The sequence below is a fragment of the Loxodonta africana genome, chromosome 4 (assembly GCF_030014295.1).
Source record: "Loxodonta africana isolate mLoxAfr1 chromosome 4, mLoxAfr1.hap2, whole genome shotgun sequence".
Lineage (NCBI taxonomy): Eukaryota > Metazoa > Chordata > Mammalia > Proboscidea > Elephantidae > Loxodonta > Loxodonta africana.
In genome coordinates this window covers 117156158-117180226 of record NC_087345.1, presented here as the reverse complement: position 1 = coordinate 117180226, position 24069 = coordinate 117156158, and the positions used below count along the sequence as shown (strand labels likewise).

Sequence of the window (24069 nt, the reverse complement as noted above, 5' to 3'; positions counted from 1 at the left end):
GAAGCCCGCTTTAAATTCCACTCTTAATTCCCATATTATGCTGCCTCCCAGTAGCCTGGATCTGGATAACTCAGCCCAGCTTTCAGTTTCCTTCACTATCAAATAGAACTAACTCCATGGAAGTTAATTTCAACTTTCGAAAGCTCTATTTTAGAGATTCTTCCGTTTAGAGTATTAAGACGGACTTCCTTCTAAGTACCATCCATTGCCCTAATTTCTTCTTTAGTTGTAACCTCAAAAAGGTAACCATATTTTCAGAACAACAAAAAATCAAGCCGCAAGTCCTGACAAAGAATGTTTGTGCTCTTTGGAGGGAGGTGTAGATACTGGAATTTAGGTGAATTTATGATGTGTGGGAAGAATTATTTGACAGCTGGCTGACTGAAACCTACCAGTAATTATTAAAGAAGGCATCTCAGAGACAGAAGCACACTACCATAGTTAATTTTATTTTTCAAGGACTTACATTGCAAACATTAAGCCAAGCATGGGCTTTAATCCTGTGGGCCCAAATTCACATACTTAAGAAGAGAAAGCCATGTACATGGAGGATAACTAAAGGCTCATGTTAATCACATTAGTTTTTTTAATTTCTACAGCATAGAGCTCAGGCATCATAGGTCTTTTAGGTCCTTCTGGATGTCCCACAGAGTGTCTGCACTCTTCTTGAGTTGAGCGACCTCGTCATCCTTCAGCTTCTGGTTGATAACACTGGTTAAGCCCCGAGCATTCAGGACACAGGGAAGGCTCAGGAAGACTTCATTCTCAATGCCATACATCCCCTGCCAAAAACAGAAAAAGCCATTTAGATTTAGAAATGAAACCACAGGTAGGAATGGTCACAGGTCCTATGTTTGAACAGAAAGAACTGTAGGATATTTGATAAACATAAACTCATCCTTTAACTTTCATCACTCATAGGCCCGTATTTTCCCAATACTTATGTTTTGACTTAAACTGTATACACAGAATCTGTACCTATATACTATATGATGAGCCTGGATACTTATTAAAAAATAATACTTTACTGTATTTTTTGACACAGCATCCTCTGCTTAGATAGGCTTTTATTAAATGTTATTTAGACGTCTTCACATTAAATCGCATCCAAATGTGATTCTCAGCGGACATCTTTTCATGAAATCCCAAGTTTGGTATTAAGGTATCATTACTCTTTGTATTTATATGAATTCTTTATTAAAGGAGGGGATTTAAGGTGGTAATCACCCTATGAAGTCTGGGTAATAAAGACCATTAAAAAACAAGATTTTTGTAACACCTAAGAGTTGTTAAAAAAAGTATAATTTCCAAAACCCTTTACTGGCTTTTATAAAGTAATTTATTCACAAGGTCAATTTAACTAAAAAGAATTGATCAAATTATTTAATTGTATTAAACAAGAGTTACTTTAGTGTAATTTTTAGAACTTTTAATTACAAAGTAGGAAAATTAAGTACATTTCTATATACATATATATATATATATATCCCAAGACTGATCAATTATCCAACTTTTGCCATATTTGCTTTTTAAAATTTTGCCATCGTATTTTAAAACGCACATCTGACGTGTCGTTTTCCTCTGAGATACTTCCACATGCATCTCTCGCATTTGTGAATAATATTTAAGTTTCTTTTAATCTACCGCATTCTTTCCTTATTTTCACACCCCACCATTAACTTGTGAAAAATGAATCAATGATCTTAAAACAGTGTTTTAATACAACTTTATGTTGTTTGAAAAATAAACAATTTCTATTTAACCATTTTGACTGTGTGTTTATCTCATGGCTTTTGAATTCAACTAAACTTGCTATGGCATCAGGTGCAACATCAAAGGCAATCTATTATTTTAATATACCAATTTGAAATGAAAGCCTATTATACTTATTCAAGTGATCATATTTTTTGAGAATGTGCTGAATAAAATTAAGCATGAATATTTAATTCATCACATTCTACAAGGGAGAATTATAAAAAGATAGTGGATGCCTCCACAAGTTTTGTGCTTTTGTCGTAGACTTCTGCTGGAAAAGGGGAAAAGTTTGTGTAGAGCACTGAGATGGAGACTACAAAGAATCGTGGATTCAGACTTTACAAACATTACTTAACAAATGCCTGGTTGTTTCAGTATACTTAAGCTATGCAATAATGGAAAAAAAAATTTAAATGTAATTGCTATGGTTGTTGTTTTATTCACCAAAAAACATTCATTTTCCAACTTTCCTTCTTTTTCCTCTAGTCCTTCTTTGAGTAAATCCATTGATGGAATGCAATGCTAGAAATCATACTATATTTCTATCAGTTTATCTTACCTTCACCATTGTTGATACTGGATGAATCCTGGACAGATTTTTCAACATGGATTCAATCAGATCAGCCACACTTAATCCAATAGCCCAGTTGGTGTATCCTTTTAGCTTGATGACTTCATAGGCACTAAGAAGAAAAAAAAAATGTAAATACATATATATAAATAAATATATATAAAAGAAAGAGAACTGAAATCAGACTAAACAGTTACTGAAACTAGAGTGCCTGGGTTTGACTCCTGCTCTAACTCTTACTAACTGTGTAATCTTGGACAAAACAATGGTATCTACTTTAAAAGTTTGTTATGAGTATTAAATGAGTTGATATATATGTAAAATGCTTAAAACATAAGCACTATGTGGTAGGTACTATATAAGTGAAAAATTTAAATAGCTTATTCTGTAAATAAATATTTATAAAGTCACAGTGGTAAAATGTATATTTTTTCCAACCAGTCACATAGATTCATAAGCATGAACATTTCCAAAGACTTTAATGATAACAAGAAACAATAAAAGAAGAAAAGATCTTAACAGTCAAGGGACAAAATTGACCTTGATGCTGAGGCTGGACTTAACATCGTAACCTGAAGTACAATGTCTGACTTAAAAGCAAAGTGTTGGCAAAAACTTGCCTGGTAATTTTCTCAGCATTAATTATACTCCTCAAAACACAAAGGCATTGGTACCTTGAGAGGGAGCTATTAACTATAAAGCTAATTCTGGACCAAGGATCAAAAAAGCAGGATTGAGTGCAATCTACCACTGACTAGATGGTCTGGGACATATTATATCACCCAGGTGAGCCCATATATTTGTTCATATTTATAAAATAAAAGGATTATGTTAGTTGAAATTCTAAAAGCCTTTCAACGTCAAATGTTTAAGGTTCTTCTACACACACGTCAAATTCGTGGAAAATTCAAATCACTAAAATGGAACTAAATAAAATGGTTCTATGTTTGATACATCAGTTAGTCTTATTATAACAATTTTCTGCAAATAATAACTAGCATTTATTGAGTGCTTACCAAATTAAGTATGATACAGTTATGTTTGTGTGTGTTTATTTTACTTAATCTTCACAATCACTCCTTTATAGTATAACTTTGCAGAAAAGAAAACTGAGATTCCTCTTAAAGGTTCAATGGCTTCTCCCAGACTATATACCATATTTTTACCCAAATAACACAAGCCTTCTAGGTCTATTTGCCAACTCTGCCCTCCCCCACAAGGTATTTTTTTAAGTGTGCTATTCTAAATTTTTTTAGAGTAACATGTAAAAAAAAATTATGAAAATACCTTGTCGAGAGAGGGTGCAGCTGGCAAACAAAAGTAGAAGGCTCGCATTATTTAGGTAAAAATATGGTAGTTATTAAGTGTCAGTACCATGATTTGAATCCAAGCTCACGATTTTACTCTTCTTTAGTCTAAAAGGACATGTGATTTTATGATAAGCATGAAGTTTACAGAAAAAGAGTATGGCTGCTGATAAAAGAGGCTGCTTCCAAAAAAAAAAAAAAAAAGATATTTTTAGTTGAGTGTGGAAAGGTAAATAAAAAAAAAAAGCACGGCATAAACACTCAGCAATCAATTAGAAAGTCTTTATTTAAGGCAATTACGAGACTAATAGCTGTCTGTATTTAACTTTTTAGGTAAGTCAACCTTATTTATGATCTGAGGAAATCTGAAGGCATTTTCACTTGTTAATTTCACGTTTCAACTCCTGTTGCCACTACATCAGAATGAATTTCCCTAGGGGGATTGTCACAACACGTTTGACCAGTCCAGTTAGTCTTGTCTGCTACAACAGCTGCATGCTGAGTACATTAAGGGTTTATCTGAGCAGGCAGCCATGGATTTTGTTCATAATTTTATCTAAATAAAGATGAAATTAACCATCTTAAATCAAACTCTCTTCCACTGACCTTTCAACCACCAATTTGTGCACTTCCTTCCAGTTTTCACTGTCATTGTCTGTCCCCATCTCTGGATTCAGTTCCTGGAGAGAAACCCCTGCCACATTCACTCCACTCCATACTGCCACTGTAAAGACAGACAGACATATTAGATATTTCTGACACAATTTTAAAAAATCCTTTCTTTAGATCTTTCTAATGCGAGTTACTGAATACCCACTAGAATTCCTCCAACGAGCAGTGACTCAGGCACAGCTCCCCCAAAAGCTGACACTTGCCTTCAAATTGCCACATGTCTGACCTTTTAACTTTCATGCAAAATAGAATTGTTGTGTCGTACTTTCAGAGAATATGAAATTCTTTTTGTCTGTCTAGGTTTGTGAAACTCACAAGGGATTCTAGTTCCAGACTAGCTTAAACTTTCCATGTGAGGAATTTCTATCTTTCCTCCTGCTTACCTTTCTGAGTATGAGCCCATTTCTCTTAGAATGAGCAAAAAAACAAAAAACTAAGATAGGCCCAAATACAGTCTAATTATCTCTAGAACCTCTAATGCTTCCAGTTCAGCCTATCTCTCAAAGGAAGCCCATGTGGTTGCAGTGCATTTTTCTGGTTTTCACTAAACTAAATATTTCCTTCCAAGAATGACTCCAGAGGCATAGCAGCACAAAGCTGGTATCAGTAATTACATATACCAATCGGAGGCTTCACTGAACCAAAACAATCACCCTACTTTCCTTTAGCACCCACTAAAAAAATCCGAAAAACCAAACCCATTGCCATCGAGTCGATTCTAGCTCACGGTGACCCTATATGACAGAGAAGAACTGCCCCACAGAGTTTCCAAGGAGCACCTGGTAGATTTGAACTGTCGGCCTTTTGGTGAGCAGCTGTCGTTCTTAACCACTATGCCACCAAGGCTCACCTTAATGCCCACTGTCCAGCCAAAAACATATTGAAGATCTAGGCATACAAAATGAATTCTCATGACACATGCTCAGAGCCCTGGATAAGTTCAAAATCCACTGGGAGAAAAGACAAGTAAAGAACTAAAGAAATGGCATATGAGCTATCACAAAGGTATGGAGAAAGTACAAATAAACCATAAATAAGGACCTACTTAAGTTAGGGGACAAGAGCATCAGAAAGGCTACAAAAGCAGACATTCGAACTGGACCCTGAAAAATAAGCTTGTGTTCCTCAGGGACCTTTGAAGGAGAACAGTCTAGACTTTGGAAATATGAGCAAAGGCATGGTGTAAAGTCTAGTATGGCTAGAGTCAACTTTGAAGAGAAAAGCTATCCACGTCCAATTAAAACCTTCTTTTAGCCCCCAACTTCTGCCATTTCAAGCCCATTGTTCTGAAAAGTTGGGCATTTTGATATCCTTTGGAAAGCTGATGAAAATCATAAAATCTACATGAGCATACCTATGTGACAATGGTTTAATTCACTTTTATGTAGACAATACAGACCAATAGGGAAATACAAAAAAAAAAAAAAAAATTCTTGGAAAAAAATGACACAGTAATGAGTAAACAGGACATTGGACAGGAGTCAGAAGACATGACTCTAGTTGTAGTCATGCCACTAACTAGTTGGAGGAGCTTCAACAAGTCCCTTCACCAGTTTTTGCCTCAAACTTTTTCCACATTAAAATGCCTGTCTTGACCTAGAGAATATGTACTGTTGATTCCAGATTTATGGTTCCAGTCACTATATAACTGTAGTAGCTGACATCTGTTGAACTGTTCCTGTACATAGTAAAAGTACAGTACACCGTACTAAATACTTTTCACATAACATACAGGTATTATGGAAACCCGGTAGGCAGTGGTTAAGAGCTACGGCTGCTAACCAAAAGGTTGACAGGTTGAATCCACCAGGTGCTCCTTGGAAACCGTATGGGGCAGTTCTACTCTATCCTATAGGGTCGCTATGAGTCAGAATTGACTTGATGCCAATGAGTTTGTTTTTTTTTTAATAGATACTATAATTATCTTCATTTTATGGATGAGAAAACGGAGGGCCAAAGCAGTTAAAAACTTGTGAAGTTGCACATCTTGCTAAGAGGGCATAACAGGGTCTAAAATAATGGAGCTATCTGACTAAAAACTTTATGTGCTCAAAACAGTTAGTATGTCTTAGAAGGAGAAGCAAGATTATTAAAACTTGACCAGGAAAAAAGTTCAGACAAGCCCTCGGGTGAAGAACCCTTGGATAAAAAAATTTAAAAAGCATCAAAAAAAAAAAAAAATCAGTATCATTATACAGAAAAGTATGAATAAATTATGGAACAATTTTAAGTGCAAAGATTAATAACACAGAGTTAAACTCTTTACTAAAAGCACATTACAAACTCCCACCGAAATCAAAGGAAATCTTCCATCTTAACCTCATAGGGAGAAAATAGTCCCCTGCATATAGCACAGAGAGAATTTAGTAAAATAAATATTATGTTGTGACAACTTAGTATCATGAGACTATTCAATATATTTTGATTTAATAAATACACTAATATTCATGTAATAGATTCAGAATTCTTCATAAATGCTTTTAGGTATAATTATTTGGAAAAGAAACAATTTAAATGAAAAGAGAAATATTAATTTAAAATAAACTTTTTTAAAAAATAGTTTCAAAACAAAGCATTACAAAATAAAATAGAAGTATAATATAATTTTACTGTTGGTCTTTTTACAATGACTAATTTATGTCTAACTATTCTTTCATTTAAATTCTTAAAGAAAATATTTGAGAGATTTACTATGTGGTCTTTTACTACTTAAGTGATTAATAGCTGTGATCATTAGTTTATTGAAAATTAGATTTCATTTGAAGCTAGATTTATATTTATATCGAATAAATATATTTATATAGAATAGTGGACACAGGCTATTCGAAAGTTCTTGTTACCAATTCACTGCTTCTTCAATAAACACCAGGGATATAATAGCTCTATTCAAGGAAAGTGCCTACAAGGAAAGACACACCAGTATCAAGAGCAGATCTACTGTCCAGATCTTGGTTTCTAAGTACCATTCCCAAGTAAAAGGAAACAACCTGAAGAACCTACCCCTGGCCAAACCTGGGACAATTTGAGTATTATAACGATAGTAAAAGAATATTCACAGAATAAAATAAAACATGATATAAATTTTTTTTTTTAATAAATAAATGAATAAATAAACAAATGGAACAGAAGTAAAATGTCTCTCTCACAGAATACCCCCCCAAAACCTCCCACTGCTGTTAAGTCAATTCTGACCCATAGCGACCCCACAGGGTTCCAAGGCTGCAAATCTCTACGGAAGCAGACTGCCACATCTTTCTCCCACAGAACTGCTGATGGCTTCAAAACGCCAACCTTTTGGTTAGCAGTCGATCACTTTAATCTCTGTGCCACCAGGGCTCCTTATAAATAAAGAATAAATGGGAGAAAAGGGATAGCTCTTTCTTACAGTAGAATACAACTAGTAAGTATAGAAGGAATAACAGAATATCATGTTTGGCAATTATCAAGGTAATAACTGACTCAGTCAGTGGATTCAGTGGGTACTAAACTAAGCAGGTATGAGTTTAATGAGGAATAAGATATCTACCCAGTCTCAAAGTATCCCTTCACAAATTACTTATTATTAATTACAAAGGAAAAATAATAACTTCACACTGATTAACCTAGTAAACACAAAACTGAGTAATCACATCTAATATTACCAATAATGGGACAACTGACATGTGTGTCTTCTGGTATGACAGCGTCTCTTCTCTACCAAAAGTATTTGTGTCAAAAGTACATAAACTCAACCTAATCATGAGAAAACTATCAAGTAAACCTAAATTAAAGGCTATTCTAGAAAATAATTCACCAGACTTAAAAAATATCAAGATCATGAAAAGCTGAAGAATTGTTTCAGACTAAAGGAGATGAAACAGACGTAATGATTAGGTGTTATATGTGATCTTGGACTGGATTCTGACCTGGGAAAAAAGGCTACAAACAATATTACTGGGACATACGTAGATGTGTGCATATGGACTATAAATTAGGTAACACTGTATCAATGTCACATTTTCTGATTTTGATAAATGTACTGTGATTTTGAAGAAGTGGAGTTCTTGGTTAATGCAAAAAGTTAAATCACTTGGATGCTAGCTGAAAGGCTGAAGGTTCAAGTTTACCTAGAGGTGCCTCAGAAGAAAGGCCTGGCACTCTACTCCTGAAAAAACCAGCAACTGAAAACCCTATGGAGCAGAGTTCAAAAACCAGCAACTGAAAACCCTATGGAGCAGAGTTCTACTTTGACACACACGGGGTTGCCATGAATTGGAATCAATTCAACAGCAACTGGCTTTTTACAGAAAAGAAATCTTTGTTCTTAGGAAATACACACTAAAGGGTTTATGGAGAAAAGGCCAGGATTACTGCAATTGATGCTCAAATGGATTCAAGGGAAAAAGATAAATGATAGCTAGCTAGCTAGATACATACAGAAAGAGAGGAAGAGAGAGAGAAAAAGAATAAATGATAAAGCAAATGGGAAAAAGATACGAGAATTAATTATACTATTCTTGCAATTTTTCTAAAGTATACGATAGTGTATAAAAATTAGATTAAAAAAAGAAACTAACAAAAATTCACAATGGCATGAACAATACCAGAAGTATACAGTAAATATTTTCTATTTTTTTACCACTCGAGTCGCCATGTTCTCCCAAAATCCATCCATGGCAGCTGCTGGGATGAATGCCAAGTTTTTCAGCCATAAGATAGCGAAACCTAGCAGAATCCAGGTTACACCCACTTCCGATCACACGGTGCTTGGGCAATCCACTTAGTTTCCAGGTAACATATGTCAGGATATCCACTAAAAATTTCAGAAATAACGTAAGTAAATCACAACTGTCTTCAACTGCTGTGTCAGTTAGTGGGTGCCTGGCTTCCTCTTCTCCCATTTCCCCATTACCCAAAAGAGATGTGACCAGAAAATTGTAAATACTTTAACTTATCATAATCGGTGATAACAGAGGTGAGAGAGATAAGAATAAGCTTTTCAGCCTTATATTAAGTGAAATTTTAAAAGATGAAAAATACAATATTGTTTTTGCATTATTACTTGCACCAAATATATAAGAGTAATTAACTCATTTTAAGTTGAAAGAATGGGAAGAAGGGTTGAACGGGATCATCATTTAAGTTTCTCCCAATTCTAACATTTCATGATTACAATGACTGCCATTACAAGCCAAAAGCCATTGGTTACTAACTTACCACGGCAAGCTACTTTAAATCTTCCTGGGCAGGAGATACTATTTAGTAAATTATTGTATAATGCGGGGTATTTAAATTTTCTACTATTTAATAAAATGCCCACTCTGACAGAGCCTATGCTCGAGTGTGGCATAGCTCGAGACCATACAGAAGTAAGACTTACCGGTGAATTGTAAAAAGTAGAAATGTGCTGACAAGGAAGGCAAGGAGATGGGAGTTAATCTTGCACTCTCCACCTCCACACTTGGATACTGCCTAAGATAGTTTAAGGGCACCTGGGACTGGATTATTACCAACTCTTTCTTGCCAACTTCAATTCAATGGGAGTGACTTGGAGGAGCATTGAAGCTATACCTAGAAAGTTTCATAATCGCTTAGTGATGACTGCCTTAGGCACACGATGGAAGAACTTGGCATGTGCTAGCTATTTGTCATTCCTGTTCTTTTGCCACACATAAACTTAGAAGCAGTTTTATATATAAGATTTTGCAATCCAGGTCTGAAGAGGGTAAGAATGAATCTCTGTCCTTGTTGGCTCCCAACTCTCAATATTAAAAAAACTAATAAGGATTTCCCTCGCTCTTACGCACAGTGCTTCTCTATATGAAGCACCAGAGAGATCAGTCTTACTGTTTTATCGATATAGCTATCACACTCACCAGTAAGCAGTAATTTGGGTGGCAAAGGGAATGGTGGCAAAAGGAAATGTGAAACAGCGAATTTTTACTGACTAGGCTAAAAAAGGTAGCATTCTTTCTAACCAAATGTTTTAATCAATATATGTCCATATAATCAATCAGTGTCCATCAATATAATCTATTTTTATCTTTTAAAACAGGGCTGATTGAATGGCTTTCTTTCTGCTTTTCATATTCAATCTCATTCAGTTTTGAAGAGTTTTAGTGTTAAGGACAGTCAAATGTAACTTCCAGAAAACAGTACGTCAAATATGTTAAGGTGTTTCCTACAAACTGAAGCCACATTTGAATGCTTCATTATACATCCCAGATTCTACAACAAACACAGATGAAAGAAACCAATGAAATTGCTTTATATAAAACTCTTCTGGCATTTTTGAACATTTGGCCTGGGATAACGCCATCTGGTTTGCAAACACCACTTTTTTGAGGCTAATCACAGAAGACACGTGAATTGTTTGTCAGTGAACACTAGAAAAAACAGAAGAAAACAAAAAAACACACCACATAGGCATACACACACACTTGAATTTCTTCTGTTAGTGAATACTAGAAAGCACACACACACACACACACACACAAATGAACTTAAAAGAATTGAGCCCTAGGGTATTACAATAATACCTGGGTTGGAAACCACAATTATGATGCAGTCAGGACTGTACTTGACGATCTGGGGAATGATGAATTTGAAGACATTAACATTCCTCTGCACCAGGTTGAGACGGCTCTCCCCCTCCTGCTGACGAACTCCTGCTGTTACCACCACAACCTTAGAATTGGCCGTCACAGAGTAATCTTGAAAAGGAGAAGAGAAAAATGTGCTTTAAGATACAACTCTTCATCGAACATATCATATGATATACTCTAGAAGTGTAAACACATAGAAGCTTCTAGAATTTATATGGAGATTATGTTTGCTGTATTATAAGGTTTTGAAGTTCAATACTCCTGTGGCTTCTTTTTTTATTGTTGGGCTACACGAAAACAGCCCAACCCATAAAATTGGCTCAGAGATTGAACCCAGGAAATAAAGGCCATGAGTCATGTTTCTGGTCTATGAACACGGAATGCCATTGATTTTACTGAACAATGACTTGCAAGTAATGAAATGAAGCCTAAAGAGTGAGTCCACAGTGAGAATGGATTTGGATTCCAAAGGTCCAGTAGTCAGCCTTCCAACAAAGAAAGCAATTTTAAGTTACTTTTAGGCTCGTAACGTTAATTAAATCTACGATAGGGAAGGAAGGCACTAAAATATTCTTGACTAGAAATTAAAACTTCAGATTTCCAATACCTAATATTTTGAAGAAGCTGATTTACCTTTGGAAAACCCTGGTGGCGTAGTGGTTAAGAGCTATGGCTACTAACCAAAATGTCAGCAGTTCGAATCCACCAGATATTCCTTGGAAACTCTACGGGGTAGCTCTACTCTGTACTATAGGGTCACTATGAGGTGGAATCAACTCAACGGCAACGGGTTTGTTTTTTTTGGTTACTCATCTTTGAGCATTGTTTTGTTTTTTTTTTTCTCAAGAAAGCATATCCTTTTTCAAGATATACAGACATTACTATTGATACTTTGATGTGATCCATTAGACTCGGTGGCCATGGATGATTCACATAATTAAATGGGTATTGCTATGTGACTCCTCACAGTTATTAATACTTTTGTCAGGTTTTTCACCACCAAATCGAAATAATAGTACCTATACCACATTTTTTTTTTTTTTATACCACATAGGGTTATGAAGATGACATGAAATGGGATAATACATGCAAAATGCTTCACACAGTTCCTGGAATATTAATAATTCCATAATAACAGCTATTATTAGTAGTGCTTTTGTTAGAATTTTTTTTTTTTTTTTTAAATTTTGGAGGTCCACATTGCTATATCTTTACACACAGCCATGCTGTGGCAGCAGTACCACCACATAAATGTGATAACCCAGAACAGAGACAGAACGTGAGCTTACTTAGTTTCTTCAAGGCTCTCAAATTATGTTGCACACATATTTTTTGGAGTCTAAAACATTCTGTGCTCAGATATATGTAAACAAATAATTATCATACAATATCCTAAAATGTTATGTACCAAATATTGTGGAAGATATATGGGGGAGGGGGTTATGCAGATATCTGAGTTTATCCTAGGAGATGAATTAGACCCAGAAGAATAGAACAAACTGCCAATACTAGACTCACCAGGACAGGAAGACTAATTTTGTATCAGGGAGCGAGGGAGGAGAGGAGGAGGTGTGTGGAAATGAAGGTGGTATCCAAATTGTGAAGGGCTGTGTATGCCCTGTTAGAGGTTTTAGAATATAGGTAACAGTATATTAAAAGGTGAGAAATCTTTAAAGAAAGAAAGATATCCAAACTTTGAGTTTAGGAAAAATATTTGTTCTAGAACTAAAGGTAACTGGTGTGGCAATGTGGAACTTGGAGTGCATGATCACCTTCTACGCATATTTCCAGTATGAAATTGTCAGTTTGCTATGTTCACATTTTTAGTAAAATAGGAAGAAAGTGGGACACGACACATTAATAAAAGAAACTCAGTCTGTGGGAGAAGATGGTACAATAAACCAAACAATGGTATAAATCAGAATTTGTTATTTTCTTTCAATGACTTATACATTGATGATCACTTATGGCTAACAAACTCATTTTCAAGGAAACATAAATTTAATAGATTAGAAAAGTAAAATACAGAAACAAAAATAATTTTTTTTATAAAATTGAAAAAATTAGTCTAAAATTATATGGAAATTTTGTAGTCTTTGAGAAAAGTACTAAACCAGATCATGAATACTTTATTGCTAACAGGTACTGAAACACCTATTTCAAAATTTCGATTTTTTCTAACTAAAAAATAAGTCTATTATGCTGTAGAATGCATTCCAAATGTATTTTTCTTTAATCATTAAATAAATCACTTTAATATTAAACTGCTTTGGGCAGAAAATGAACCTACCTTTATCTGCTACGATTTTAGGTGTCTGAAGAAACAAGCTCCCGTGTTGCAGATCCATCATTTCTCCTTTGAGTTTATCTTCTAAGACATCCACAAGGGCAAGTTCATCAGCCAGAGACTGTAAACACAAAAACGGGTGTTAGCACTAAACCAGCTAGGATGCCTCTGCTCCCAATCCATTAGCTCACAATCCGTTTTACAGAAACCTTTTTAATGGGCTAAGCACTGAATGTCTAAAAGCCTTGAGAGTTTTAACACGGAAGCCCGGTCTGCGCTTTTGACAGTTTCACCCTATACATCCTCAGTAACGACCTGTTAATATGTAAGACACCAATTTTTTCAGAATTTCATGTTCTGCTACTCAACTAGACTCAATTAGGATACAAACTATGCTTTAAGAATATGTAGATTTAAAAAATTCTTATGAAACCACCTTGGTTCAACAGTAGCCCCATGGTGAACAAGTCTTCACGTTAATGGGGGAGGGCTGAAGAAAGAAACTCCACCCAGGCCCAGAAACAACCTTGGGGAGTGTGTCCATCCTTAAGGTCACCCCCAGTTTGCAGAGGGCCTGAGAGAGGAGATTTGGCTTAAATCACCGAGAGTTTGAGTTCACTTTAGAGTAGGGATTGAAGCCCTAGTTGAAGCTTGGAATCCTCAGCTTGGTTCCGAACCAACCCAAATGTCTTCATCTTGAGCAGGAGAGTCTCACGGACAAATGGGGCCAAGACTGCAGATTTTCCACACACGATCAACCTGGACTTGTGCCTCTAACATTTGTATAACCTTTGGGTTCTTGTTTTATATTCCAAGTGTTATTCTCTGTCCCCTACCAAAAATAAAACACTATCCAAATAAATCCACTATTTAATCTTGATCTAGCATCATATTTTTTTATGTTGTCTGAATCTCTAACATGAATAAACCAAACCCATTGCCATCAAGTTGATTCCGACTCATAGTGACCGTATAGGACAAAGTAGAAGTGCCCCATAGGGTTTCCAAGGAGTGCCTGGTGGATTCGGACTGCCAACATTTTCGTTAGCAGCTGAGTTCTTAATCACTGCACTACCAGGGCTCCGAACATGAATAGTGGGAGGGAAAACCAAAACCCTGGATTCTCCCTTTCAGTAATCACGTGTACTTCGACAAGTCCTTGATCTTTTCTTCTTATAAAAATTGGGGAAAGGGTTATCAACACAGATCCATCTCATCAACCTTCCAGCTTTGAAATTCAGTTATCTTACAGAAGTCCTTCACTTAGTAACTTTCACAAAATGGTTATCCCTCATAACCAGAGCTTTACATTTAATCTTTTTAGGGCTGCTAATGAAATAATCAGCAGAACAGACTAGTTGAGATTATAGTATCAAAATTGGGGCACACTTAAAGCACAAATCTCTCTTCCAAGGAGAGTATTATGATCAGCTGGGGAAGAAAAGTAGGTAATTGGGGTTCAGGAAGCACTTTGAAGGATAAGGTGCAGTAGTCTAAGGTAGAATGTGGGGCATTAGGAAGACACTCGCCAGCAGAAGGGAAAGAAACAGAGAGAAAGGTGAGACTTGACCTACTTCAACAAGCTAGCTAAAGCAGGTCCTGCTCCCTGCAGGAGGACATCAAGTGAACACAGTCCCTGACTCAAGAAGCTGAGCGGCTGGCTAGACTTCGGCAGACAGCTGCAACAGGCTTACTTTCGAGGGCTTCTCTGAGACTGAAGTCTCCCTCTGACTGAACGTGTTCTTGGTCCTAAGCAACTAACTTGTATACACACTTATGAAAGGACTACTTCAGGAGTTCGATATTATTTAGTAAAATTTTCTCATTTCCATTAATACCAAATAACTGGCATTAGAATGTCATCTATTTTTATTTCAACACATGTTTTGATGTCTTTAAAACTGTTTTATTCCTTTGTGGCTTCTGACAAGATTGTATAAAATCCTCATTTGTGTTTTTTTAAGTCCTAAATTAAAACAGTATAACTTAATAATAACCATAGCATTTTGTCAAGGTACTAAGTGCTAGGAATATCATTCTTATTTTAGTAATGTCACATGTGTGGTGCTGAAGTCAACAGGGCAAAACAATTTAGGGCTTAAGTGGAAAAGGATGTCACAGGATCTCAGATCCTGTCTTTTTGGTTCAGTGGGTGTAGAGAACTGGGTGAGAAACGCATACTCAGCTGGTAAGGAAGGAAGAGATCCAACACTTAAAAAAAGAAAAATTGGATGCTGAATTTAGCTGCATCTGCACTAATGATGAGTTTCCAGTGTAGAGAACACAAGCAAAAGACGTGTGACTAAGTACTGATGCTTGCTGCTTGGTTTAAATAAATCTCCTTCAGTACTCACATATTTTATAGATTATGAATTTACTATATGTATATTTTGCTCAAGCTGTAAGTATATTTTTAAATGGTTTGAAACAGCAAAGTCAATAACTTTATTAAGGAGCAACGACAGTTAGAAGCCAAAAATATCACCGATAAACCCTTGTTTAACGTATTACAAAAGTGTCTTTTAGTTCGAAGTCCTGTGTGGGCCAGATACAGCCATATATTTTGCCTGCTGTTCCTCTTAGCTAATAAATAACTGCCACCCATGTCTTGATAGTTGCTGGCTGCATTTTTAAGTTGAAGTGTTTAGTCTGCAGAATTCATTAACTGGCCAAGCACCACTTACTCAATAATTCCCCCCACCCCCCTGAAATGCAACTTCTACCTTATTATTAAATACAATTTGGGCTGGTTTCTGGGCTTTTAGTTTGTTTTATTAACCTGTCTATTCTTGTACAAATACTAAATTCTTAATTAAGTCCTACTTTCATGTCCAGTCCTCCACTGCAAAAACTACTTTGCGACATGTCTGTAATGACAACACTCCTCTTAAGAGACTTCTTATGCTGTGTTTTTACCACAAGAACATAGCTACGTTGACTGAACCAAGTACAGACGCTCAGTCCAAAGACAGACATAGATGCTAAGGGTTTATGACAACCTGGCATGGAATTTTCGCACAACTATGACAACATGATGACGCCAACATTCAGACCCTTCTCTTGGTTGCTAAAATGCAAAGACTGTGATTGGTAGTGGGCTAGAAGTCATAATTGGTAGCAGAAGCCATGATAAACCAAAAGCTATGATCAAATTCTACAAAACACAGGCGCAGTTTATTAGATTAGTTGTTGTGTGCTGCTGAGTCGATTCCGTCTCATTAGATTAGTAGAAGTATTCATTTATGTAGTACATATTTATTATTCAATAGCCAAGCATCATTCTATTAGTCAGGAATACAGTAATGAACAAATTCACCAAAGCCTGTGCTCTCACGGGATATACTAGGGTCAAGTAAACACATTAAGATGATTTCAGATGGTGGAAACGCTATAAACTCTACTGCTGTCAAATCGATTCTGACACATAGTGACCCTATAGGAGAGAAGAGACCTGCCCCATAGGGTTTCCAAGGAGTGGATGGTGAATTTGAACTGAAGACCTTTTGGTTAGTAGCCAAGCTCTTAATCACAGTGCCACCAGGGCTCTGGAAACACTATACCAAACCCAAATGAAACCCACTGCTATTGAGTCAGTTCCTACTCATAGCGACCCTGTAGGACTGAGTAGAACTGCCCCCACAGGGTTTCCAAGGAGCGGCTGGTGGATTTGAACTGCCAACCATTTGATTAGCAGCCAATTTCTTAACCACTACGCCACCAGGGTTCAGGGAAGCACTATCAAAACCAAACCAAACCTGTTGCCGTTGAGTCAATTCCGACTCAAAGGGACCCTATAGGACAGAGCAGAACTGCCTCATACAGTTTCCAAGGAGAGCCTGGTGAATTCAAACTGCTGGCCTTTTGGTTAGCAGCTGCCAAGGTTTCTGAAAGCAGTATAGAAAACAATAAAATAGAGTGATGGGAGAGTTACTGGGAAAGGAGTTTACTTTATAACTCATAGTCTGGAAGGCCTGCCTGAAAAGGTGTGATATTTGTGGAAAGACCTGAATGATAGGGCAGGACCAACCCTATGAAAGTCTAGGGAAGAACATTCTAGGCAAAGGGAAAAGCAAGTAAAAGGCTTTAAGCAGAAACAAGTTTGGTGTTTTGGAGAAAAATGGCAAAGAGTAAAAGAGATGAAGTTAGAGATGGAACCTCTACATTGCCTTGGGAGGGTGCCACTGATATTTTATTTTATTTGAATGCTGCCCCCTGGAGTTGTGTGCTCTGTGGCTCCGTGTGAGAGACAGGCAGGGAAAATCCGTCAGGTCGCACAGGATTTCATGTATGTGTGTAGTATATGTGCACTGGGAAACTACTGAAGAGTTTTACATAGGGGAGCTACTGATTTGATAGAAGTTCACCATGGTTATTACGTAGGCAATGGTGAGGTGGGGGGCCAGAGAAGGAGCAGTGAGGAATTGAGGCTTCTTCATAAGGGCAGGAGGGAGCCTCCATTGCCTTTGAGAGGCTAGATAAAGCATATATCTCCTCTCTCTCTCTGATGTCCTAGCCTCCCTCAATTTCTGGGGGAAAAGCACTGCTTGACCTCTATAAAGGATACTAGGTATAGGCTTAAAAAGGCTATACCTGGCACTTACTGCTATCTGTGTCATCTTAAATCACTAAACCTTCTGAGTTTCTTTTTGTCAGCAACGATATACGGATGATAATACTCCTTCCCCCTATAACATTCAGGGAGGAATAAGTAAGGTAATATGCCAACACCTGACACAGAGTATGTACTGCTATTTGTCCTTCTGTGTCTCTGGATGTTGCAAACAGTTAATGCACTCAGCTGCTAACCAAAAGGTCGGAGGTTTGAGTCAACACAGAGTCACCTCGGAAAAAAGGCCTGGCACTCTACTTCTGAAAAATCAGCCACTGAAAACCCTATGGAGCACAATTCTACTCTGACACACATGGGGTTGCCATGAGTTGGAAATGACTTGGCAAACTGTTTTTTCTTTTTTTTAACTGGTGGGGTTTCCAATCCTTACCAAATATTAATAACATTTTTAAAGCACTTTAATCCTTAGCCATTCAAATGAGATTTAGAAATTTTTAATTAGTAAAATAGTCTTTTAATAAGACAGTCATTCTGCCTTGCCTTTTTTTCCATACTTGCAAAAATACTCTGAATTAGATACTCTTCACACACTTCCTAAGGCACTGTACCCCTGTTTCCTAAGCGATAAAAGGAAGGGGGTGTTCAATTGCAAAACAGAAATCACAATCTGAGTTTGAAGATTCCTATTGTGTCAGCAGCAGGGTCTGTTCTCTCAAGCACTTGAGTTTGGCCAAAGCGTTATTAACCTAACTTCAGACACGGTCTCAATTAAATTATTTACTGAAGAAAATTTTACAACTACGATAGAAAGGACCACAGAGGGATTCTTTCTAAAATCATGATAGCTTGGATGCAGTTGTCTGAAGTGTCCAAATTTGGAGACAAACAGGAAGAAAGAAAGATCTCTAGCTAGTATTTCATTAAGACTCATGTTTTTTACTGTCTAAAAAAAAAAAAGTACTAGCATAGAATAATGATAACACAATTGCAGAGTCACTATAATTAAAGAGTTCTGGGTTCAAAATATAACTCTACTACTCCCAGCTGTGTGACTGTGGGCACATTTCTTAATCTCATTAAGCCTCAGTTACCTCACCTGAAATGAAGGATATGCCCAGTTCCCATCTCTTGAGGCTGTTGTTTAAAATAAAGCATTTTATTTAACATACTTTGAACATGGTAAGCACTCAATAATTTAAAAAAGAAAAAATGTGAGCTGGAATACTTTTTATTTTTACTGGCATGAACATTGAGCATGAAACTGCGGTTATTTAAATCCCCTGCAATTTGGGAAGAAGGTATCCTAAATCTCAGGTACCTAGTCAATTAAAACTAGTTAGAAGAAATGCAAAAGAATAAAGTTTTTTTTTTTTTTTTGGTGTACACTACATATTTTCAGGAAACCCTTGTGACGTAGTGGTTAAATGCTGTGGCTGCTAACCAAAAGGTCGACAGTTCGAATCCACCAGTCGCTCCTTGGAAACCCTGTGGGGCAGTTATACTCTGTCCTATAGGGTTGCTATGAGTCAGAATTGACTCAATGGCAACAGGAAAAACGTATTTTAGATGATTTCTCTGATAACTGTTTCTCAGTAAAGATTCAGAATTTGTTTCTTAAGAATTTAACTTTGCAAACAGAAATATGCTTGGCTAGGAATTATTCAGACAACTCTTATTTGAGATACAAAGGGACGATGTGCTCTACTAAAGCAGGGCAACATGTTATTCTCTTTCTTTTTTTCTTTGGTTCCTACATTTACTGCAGCCATCAGTAAGAACAAGGAAGCTATTCAGTGAGGTAAACAAGAAAAGGACTTCTTTCCTCAAAAGTCCTTGAGGACTAACGAAAACTAACTATGGTTACAACTCTAAGAGGTATACGTAAGGCAAATCAAAAGTCTATAGAGGTAAATGAGGGCAAGTATAGTCCTGAGAAGTGGAAGGTGATAATAGTATGGTGTCATCCACTTCCTGATGTGGATAACTGTACTGTGAATATGTAAAAGCGTGGCCTATATGTAGGAAAATCTGGGTAAAGGGTATACGTTAATGCCAGTCTTTCACTATCCCCGTATATTTTCTCTAAGTTCGAAATTATTTCAGAATAAAACTACTGGTCGAAAGTTTAAGGCAAATAACAGAATATTTCCAGAATCTCAAAAAGCCATTTTCATATTACTTATTAATTACAGAGAGAAAAGGGACCTTCAGGCAATGGAGAAATCTTGCAGTCATCACTTTAATCAGTAAATTTAATTCAACAATGCCAATAATGAGAAGTCAACATTGTATGTCTCCTGATGTGATGCACCAATGGTACGAAATCACCTTCCTGAATCCCATCCAAAAAGTTTAGCCTGAACCTAATTACAAAACATTAGACAAACCTAAATTAAGAGACATTCTAAAAAAATGATCTTGAACTCCTCAAGAGGGTCAGTGACATGAGAAACAAAAAACGGCTGAATAATGATCCCTGACTAAAAAATAAAGAGACAAAGAAAGTATATAAAATATATGATATTAGACAGGCATGAAAACAGCTAGAAAGGGCATTACTGGAACAAATGGAGAACTTTAAATATGCGTACTGTGTGTTGGATAATGGGAGTCCCCAGGTGATGCAAATGGTTAACAATCTTAGCTGCTAACCAAAAGGTTAGAGGTTCAAGGGCACTCATGGGCACCTCAGAAGAAAGGCCTGGCAATGTACTTCCAAAAAATCAGCCATTGAAAACCCTGTAGAGCACAGTTCTACTGACTCGGGATCGGCTTGATGGCGACCGGTTTACATTAGATACTAATACTGCACCATGAGCGCAGTAACTCTACTGTGGTTATATTTGAGAATGTCATCCTCTTAGGCGATACATACTCAAGTACTTAAAGGTGAAGTGTCACGATGTCTGCAATTTACTTCCAATTACAAAGAAAAAAATCTTTGAACGGGACAATAAAATCCTGAAGTGCCTAAAGAGACTGTGTACCCATGCTGAAACTATCTTCTGTGGTGTTCTCGAAGCATACCTTTCCCAGAATACTGACGGCACACGCCATACCAACTTGTCCAACACCCACGACAGTGATCTTATTGTTTGGAACTGCTGCCTCTTCTGCAACTGGTGCAATCAGTTTTTCTTTAAGAGTTGCCATTGTGCACTGCAAAAAAAAAAAACACATCAGAACACTGTAAGTATACCCACAAATGAAACCAGAATGGGAATTATTCTTAAAATGTTACTGTTGCAATTTGTGAACCAAAGTACAGTTTACAATGTGCCTAATGGTATTCTAGAGCACTGGGTGTATTTAAAAGAAGTCATGTAACCCATTTAATGGAGGATTTAATCAAGGTTAGAAACCTCCGTGAAGTCCATTAAAATGCAGGTTATTCTCTTCTGCCTAAAATTTCGTATTAGTATTTAATAAGTTGTGACTACTTTGTCTTATGACTGTTCATTTATTGGATAAAATACATAAATGTTTATATTTGAATTAGCTGATTTTTTTTCTGCTCCCCTATACAGAATTTAACTATAGCCATGTAAACTAAGTTAGCTTTCAGCATCAGCCCGTATTTAAGCTAGTGTAAAAGAATTAATACCATCGTGGCCAGTTATGAAGATAATTTCTATGACTAACACTACTAATGGCCATTACCACTCTTGGAACATATTAACTGGTTTTTGTACTTTCGGTCTCACTTAAAATGTGTCACAGTGCCTGGATATATAATTTGTGATTAATAAGCACACTGTGACAATAAAATGATGATGAATAATATTCATGCACAATCTGCAAAAATATTATTCTGAATTCCTTTTAGTACACCTTGGAAGCTTATTGGAAGGTGGGCAGATACTTTACATAACATTTTCCCTTGACAGGGTCACATTAGCAGAATGTTAGCCTTTGAATCAGCTTCTTTCCAATCGTTAAAAGTAACACTTTAGTTAAAAAAAATAACTAAAGCCAAACCAATCAGAAAACATTTCATACAATAATGCCAATCTATCTGTGCTATGAGATAATCATGTGCATCTTATGGGTAACTAAAACAAATGGCAAAGGTATTGAACTTCACTTATGAATTCCATTTCAACGTGCTGCCTTATCTTCTTAAACAGAGAGAGCGTATAGATCATAAATAAGTCTTTTCTTGATAACTAAGAACCACTGCTATAAATCTAATCCATTTTAATATCTATTTTTTAGTTTGCTTTTTACTTCTGGTGCTAGACTATAATTGTTACTTCTAAGGCCACGTGGTTAAGAGCTACAGCTGCTAACCAAAAGGTTGGCAGTTCGAATCCACCACGTGCTCCCTGGAAACCGTATGGGGCAGTTTTACTCTGTGCTATAGGGTTGCTACGAGTTGGAATCGACTCAACAGCAGTGGGTTTTGTTTTAGACCACTTTACCTGTTTCAAACAGTGCCCCTGCTTCCCAGTCTTGTTTTTTGCTTCTAACCTGCAATGGGCTAAGTAATAAAACCTCGCTTAGTAACCTGTGTATGTTAAGTAAGCGTTACTAAGGCTCTGAGTTGGAATAAAACACTTGACTTTGGAGACAACTGTCTAACAACTTTTGTTCAATAGCTGTTTTTTTCCCCCAAATTTTTCCTCTCAATCTGTAGGGACTAAATTGAGAGTAAAGTAACAAATTATTTTGCCTTTAGAGAACACATTTACGGTTTTCTTTGTGGATGCTAAAGAGAAAAGAAATACACAATGTTGTGTAACTGTCTCCACAAATAGATGACCTTGCAATGAAATTCACATATGTCCCTGGGTTTTGAGCAGAATCAGAGGAAAGACTGGTGCATGTTCCCTTACTGAAGAGATACAAATGCATGGTTTCTTTCCATTTTAGTTGGCTTGCTTAAGACACTCTAGGTAAATAAGGGACCCAGTAAGCAGTGGAAAACAAAAATCCAGAAATCGTTGCTATGTAAATACAGACTCATTGTTCAGACAGGCCTTGCAAATTAATTTTTTGGCATTTTTAGAAACTACATTTTTAGAGGCTCTAGTTAGTACCAGTTTTCTTTCAGAGTTTTCTGGAGAAAGGTGCTTTCTTTATTATGAGTTATAAGAAATTAGAAGAAAAGATATTGCACTAGATGCAGGCCTGTGCCAAGTCTAGGGTGGTGGCTGTAAGGAAAAAGAATGACAAACAAGCAGCGTAAAAACAGAATCTTGGACCTTTACATCCCCCCTCCATCCCTGTAGCTATAAACCATCAGAAATTAACCAGCGCCTTCAACTCAGAAATCAGGATCCTCTTTGCGGAACATCTCTCAAGTCTAATATTTAAAAAAATCCATGTTTTGCCATCTAATTCCTCCACCAGGCAAGTACTAGCTTTCCCCTTCCCCCTCTCTCCGGGCCCTAATTACAGCTTGCGAGGTTCGCAGCCCACAGCCACCTCTTTCGCCTGGTGCAGGCAGCAGGTCACAAGGGGAGGCAGCAATCATAGATCTCCTCGGAGAAGATCTCTAGGGGAAAGTCTAAGCCTTCTTTACCCAAAGCTGGCGAAGTAAACAAACTACAGGCGGCATCCAGAAAAGAGGCCAGAGAAGAGCCGCCAATAGCTCCGGGAAGGGCTGCGCCTGCAGCCTGGGTACATGGCCAACCCAGCACATACATCATCGGATGCTTTACCCTTATCCCACAATCGCTGAGGGCATTTCCCCATTTCTGAGGTAGTAAATCCCAATAACCACGCTCAGATCAGCCGGCCTTCCCATGCCACCTCGTTCCCTCTCTCTTCAATAGCTCTTCGGGCACGTGCCCGGGCTCCGACCACGAGGTACTGGGGGGGTGGGGGGGGGCGGAAGTGGCCGCCATGAATCGTCAAGGACACCTAGGGCCCGGGTTTAGCTGCAAATGCAACAAGTTCTGAGAAAGCGCAAACCGGAGGCGAGCCCTGCTGAGATGGGGACAAACCTGGCGCTCGCCGCAGTCCCTGCGCTCCACCTTCTGCTCCTTTGCCCAGGACGCCGGGCAGCCGCCTCACACGGAACGGCTGAGTCAGGACCCGAGTCCGGATGCTCAAGGCTAAAAGGCCCTGAGTGGAAGGAGAGGACGGATGCCCTTCTAGGTCCTTCCCCAGCCTTGCCCCACAAGGACTCCCCTGCATGTCCCATCCCTTTCGTCTGTGGCCCAGGATTCAGGGTTCTGAGTGGGAAACCTACCAGAAGAGAGAAAGTGTTCAAGACGGCAGTAACAGGCGGCCAAGACAATGTCCGCTGCGTCCGACTCCGGGGCGCAGGATCGGCAAAGAGGGAGGAGGAGGCGGGGCCCCACTCTCCGTAGCCTCTT

The 24069-nt window shown here is 37.5% G+C and overlaps 1 protein-coding gene across 1 annotated transcript; it reads right to left on the bottom strand.

Annotated features, from left to right (window-relative positions):
• Positions 1-428: 428 nt before the first annotated feature.
• On the bottom strand, positions 429-24069 carry LDHB (lactate dehydrogenase B). The gene is made up of 8 exons (XM_003405686.4): positions 23943-24069; positions 20774-20905; positions 13180-13297; positions 10824-10997; positions 8924-9097; positions 4240-4357; positions 2315-2438; positions 429-782 (listed from the first exon to the last, which is right to left on the bottom strand). The coding sequence occupies exons 2-8, from the start codon at positions 20897-20899 to the stop codon at positions 615-617; spliced, it is 1002 nt and encodes a 333-aa protein (XP_003405734.1). The 5' UTR covers positions 20900-20905; positions 23943-24069; the 3' UTR covers positions 429-614.

What these genes read in the sequence shown, in the direction of transcription:
- LDHB (XM_003405686.4), bottom strand. Translation starts at nt 20,899, where the DNA reads ATGGCAACTCTTAAAGAAAAACTGATTGCACCAGTTGCAGAAGAGGCA. An exon ending in TAAAATCGTAGCAGATAAAG is followed by an intron (nt 10,998 to 13,179) that starts GTAGGTTCATTT and finishes CTCCTTTTCAAG; the next exon opens with ATTACTCTGTGACGGCCAAT. An exon ending in CACAAATTGGTGGTTGAAAG is followed by an intron (nt 2,439 to 4,239) that starts GTCAGTGGAAGA and finishes TTTTCTTCTTAG; the next exon opens with TGCCTATGAAGTCATCAAGC.